This window comes from Colobus angolensis, unplaced genomic scaffold (genome assembly GCF_000951035.1).
Source record: "Colobus angolensis palliatus isolate OR3802 unplaced genomic scaffold, Cang.pa_1.0 Scaffold34, whole genome shotgun sequence".
In the NCBI taxonomy this organism is placed as follows: domain Eukaryota; kingdom Metazoa; phylum Chordata; class Mammalia; order Primates; family Cercopithecidae; genus Colobus; species Colobus angolensis.
In genome coordinates, this window is record NW_012116710.1 from 5,717,147 (window position 1) to 5,719,867 (window position 2,721).

The window sequence follows — 2,721 nt, forward strand, 5'->3', positions numbered from 1 at the left end:
TTTTTTTTTTTTTTTTTTTTTTTTTTTGAGACACAGTCTCGCTGTGTCGCCCGGGCTGGAGTGCAGTGGCCGGATCTCAGCTCACTGCAAGCTCCGCCTCCTGGGTTCACACCATTCTCCTGCATCAGCCTCCCAAGTAGCTGGGACTACAGGTGCCTCCCACCACGCCCGACTAAGTTTTTGTATTTTTAGTAGACACGGGGTTTCACTGGGTTAGCCAGGATGGTCTCGATCTCCTGACCTCATGATCCACCCACCTGGGCCTCCCAAAGTGCTGGGATTACAGGCATAAGCCACCGCGCCCGGCCAACATTGTGAATTTTACCTTGTTAGTCTGGATAGTTCTGTATTCCTATAAATATTCTTGAATATTATTCTGCGGTGGAATTAAATTCCTCAGAAGTAGTAGTTTGAGTCTTTCAAGTTTTGCTTTTATGGTTTGTTAGGTGGGTGTTGAGCAGTACCCCATCTACAGCTAATTAATTCCCCACTATTGAGGCAAGACCTTCCCGAGTATCCCACCCAATAGCCTGTGATTATGTTGTTCCAGCCTGGCTGGTGGGAACACTCACTATTCCTGGCCCTGTGTGAGTAACAAGCACGTTTCTGAAATCCTTTTGGATGGTTTTCCCATCCCCACAGACTCACGGGCATGGCTGATCCATATTCTCCCGAAGACACGAGAACCTCCCCCAGGCATCTCTCCTTTGGCAGCTCTCTTTGTTCTGTACTCTGTCCTATGACTGGCCACCCTGGTCCCCACAGACTCTTCCTCCGTGTCCGTCTCCTGACCTCAGACAGCCTGATGGGCTCTGCTTGGATTCTCTGCACCGTGGCTTTGACTCTCTCTCAGGACAATAAACTGTGGCAGTCAAGTGTGGGGCCCACCTCGTGTTTCCTGTCTTTCGGGGGTCACTGTGATTCACTGCACGATGTCCAATGTCTTCAACACTGTTACTTCATATACCGTATTTCGTCTGATTCTTGTTTGCTTGTTTGTTTCACTTGGGAGGGGATTCTGGTCCATGTTACTTCATCTTGGGCAGAAGTGGAAATCCCACTGAATAAACATTGATTCCATGAATTTGCTGATGAAACTCTGACCTCTGACCTCCCAGATAGCTGACAGGGGATTCTGGGAACTGTGGTCACAAGGCCTAGCATACAGTAGGCGCCCCATGTTTGTCGAATGAAGGAATGCAAGAGGACTTGAACTTTGCCCTCTGACCCCGGTCTTTGTCCCCAGGGCACTGCACTTGGCTGTGATTCATCAGCATGAACCCTTCCTGGATTTTCTTCTAGGCTTCTCGGCTGGCACTGAGTACATGGACCTGCAGAATGACCTAGGCCAGGTGAGCCACGAGGGGATGGTGTAGGGCTTGGGGTCCAGGGTTCCCAGTGTGACTCCCTTCCGCCTGTCCTCTGCTTCTGCAGACGGCCCTGCACCTGGCAGCCATCCTGGGGGAGGCATCCACGGTGGAGAAGCTGTATGCAGCAGGCGCCGGGCTGTGCGTGGCGGAGCGTAGGGGCCACACGGCACTGCACCTGGCCTGCCGTGTGGGAGCACACGCCTGTGCCCGTGCCCTGCTTCAGCCCCGCCCCCGGCGCCCCAGGGAAGCCCCCGACACCTCCCTCGCTCAGGGCCCTGACCACACTCCCGACGCCAACCACACCCCTGTCGCCTTGTACCCCGATTCCGACTTGGAGAAGGAAGAAGAAGAGAGTGAGGAGGACTGGAAGCTGCAGCTGGAGGCCGAAAACTACGAGGGTGAGGGTCGCGCGTCATCAGGGAAGGACTCAGCTCCCGGGCTAGGCGAGAGCACCTGGCCCTGGGCTCAGCTTCCCTGATTTGAGACCGAGCTCCTTCGGAAATCATGCCTAGGCTTCAGGAGCCCAGACATTGGGACCACGGGCCTCCACTCAGGGTCCAGATGATTGAGAATTGGATATGTAGGACCCAGGACCCCCACCTAGAGGCCCCAGGTCACTTGGGATGCAGACCTGTCACCCACAGACCCAGAGCTGGCAGGATCCAGTTGTTGGGCCCCCAGGCTCCCCACCTGCAGAATGTATTGCAGCTGGGATCCCTACCCCACCCAGGACCAGGGAATGCAGAGCTCGGGCCCTCTGTGAAACTCTGGCACCCCAGGTTCCCAGTGATGGGCAGCAGGGTTCAGAGACAGCCCTCCTCAGCCTCATGGGAAGAAGGGCTCATCTGCCCACAGTCCTAACATCCAAGTTTCTGTTCCCCTGCCTATAAGCCCAGCCACCTGAGACCACACCCCTCCTCAGATGGACTGAGGTCATTCAGGACCCAGTGTTCAGGGCCTACCTCTTACCCCCAGGTCACAGGCTTTTCAGCTACTTGGTACCCTTTTTTTTTTTTTGAGACAGAGTCTCACTCTGTTGCCCAGGTTGGAGTACAGTGGTGCCATCTTGGCTCACTGCAACCTCCACCTCCCAGGTTCAGGTGATTCTCCTGCCTCAGCCTCCTGAGTAGCTGGGATTACAGGGATTACAGGCACATGCTACCATGCCCAGCTTATTTTTGTATTTTTAGTAGAGATGGGGTTTTACCATGTTGACCAGGCTGGTCTTGAACTCCTGGCCTCAGGTGATCTGCCTGCCACGGCCTCCCAAAGTGCTGAGATTATAAGCGTGAGCCACTGTGCCTGGGCAGGAACCTTAATTTAAGGTTTTTTTTTTTTTTTTTTTTTTTTT

General features: G+C 54.0%; 1 protein-coding gene across 1 annotated transcript in view; it reads left to right on the forward strand.

Annotated features, from left to right (window-relative positions):
* The window catches only part of NFKBIB (nuclear factor of kappa light polypeptide gene enhancer in B-cells inhibitor, beta), a 10,882-nt gene that overhangs the window by 5,442 nt on the left and 2,719 nt on the right, over positions 1-2,721 (forward strand). The window contains exons 2-3 of the mRNA XM_011952525.1: positions 1,247-1,352; positions 1,435-1,768. Of these exons, the coding sequence (XP_011807915.1) occupies positions 1,247-1,352; positions 1,435-1,768 (440 nt within the window). The remainder of the gene's footprint in view (positions 1-1,246; positions 1,353-1,434; positions 1,769-2,721) is intronic.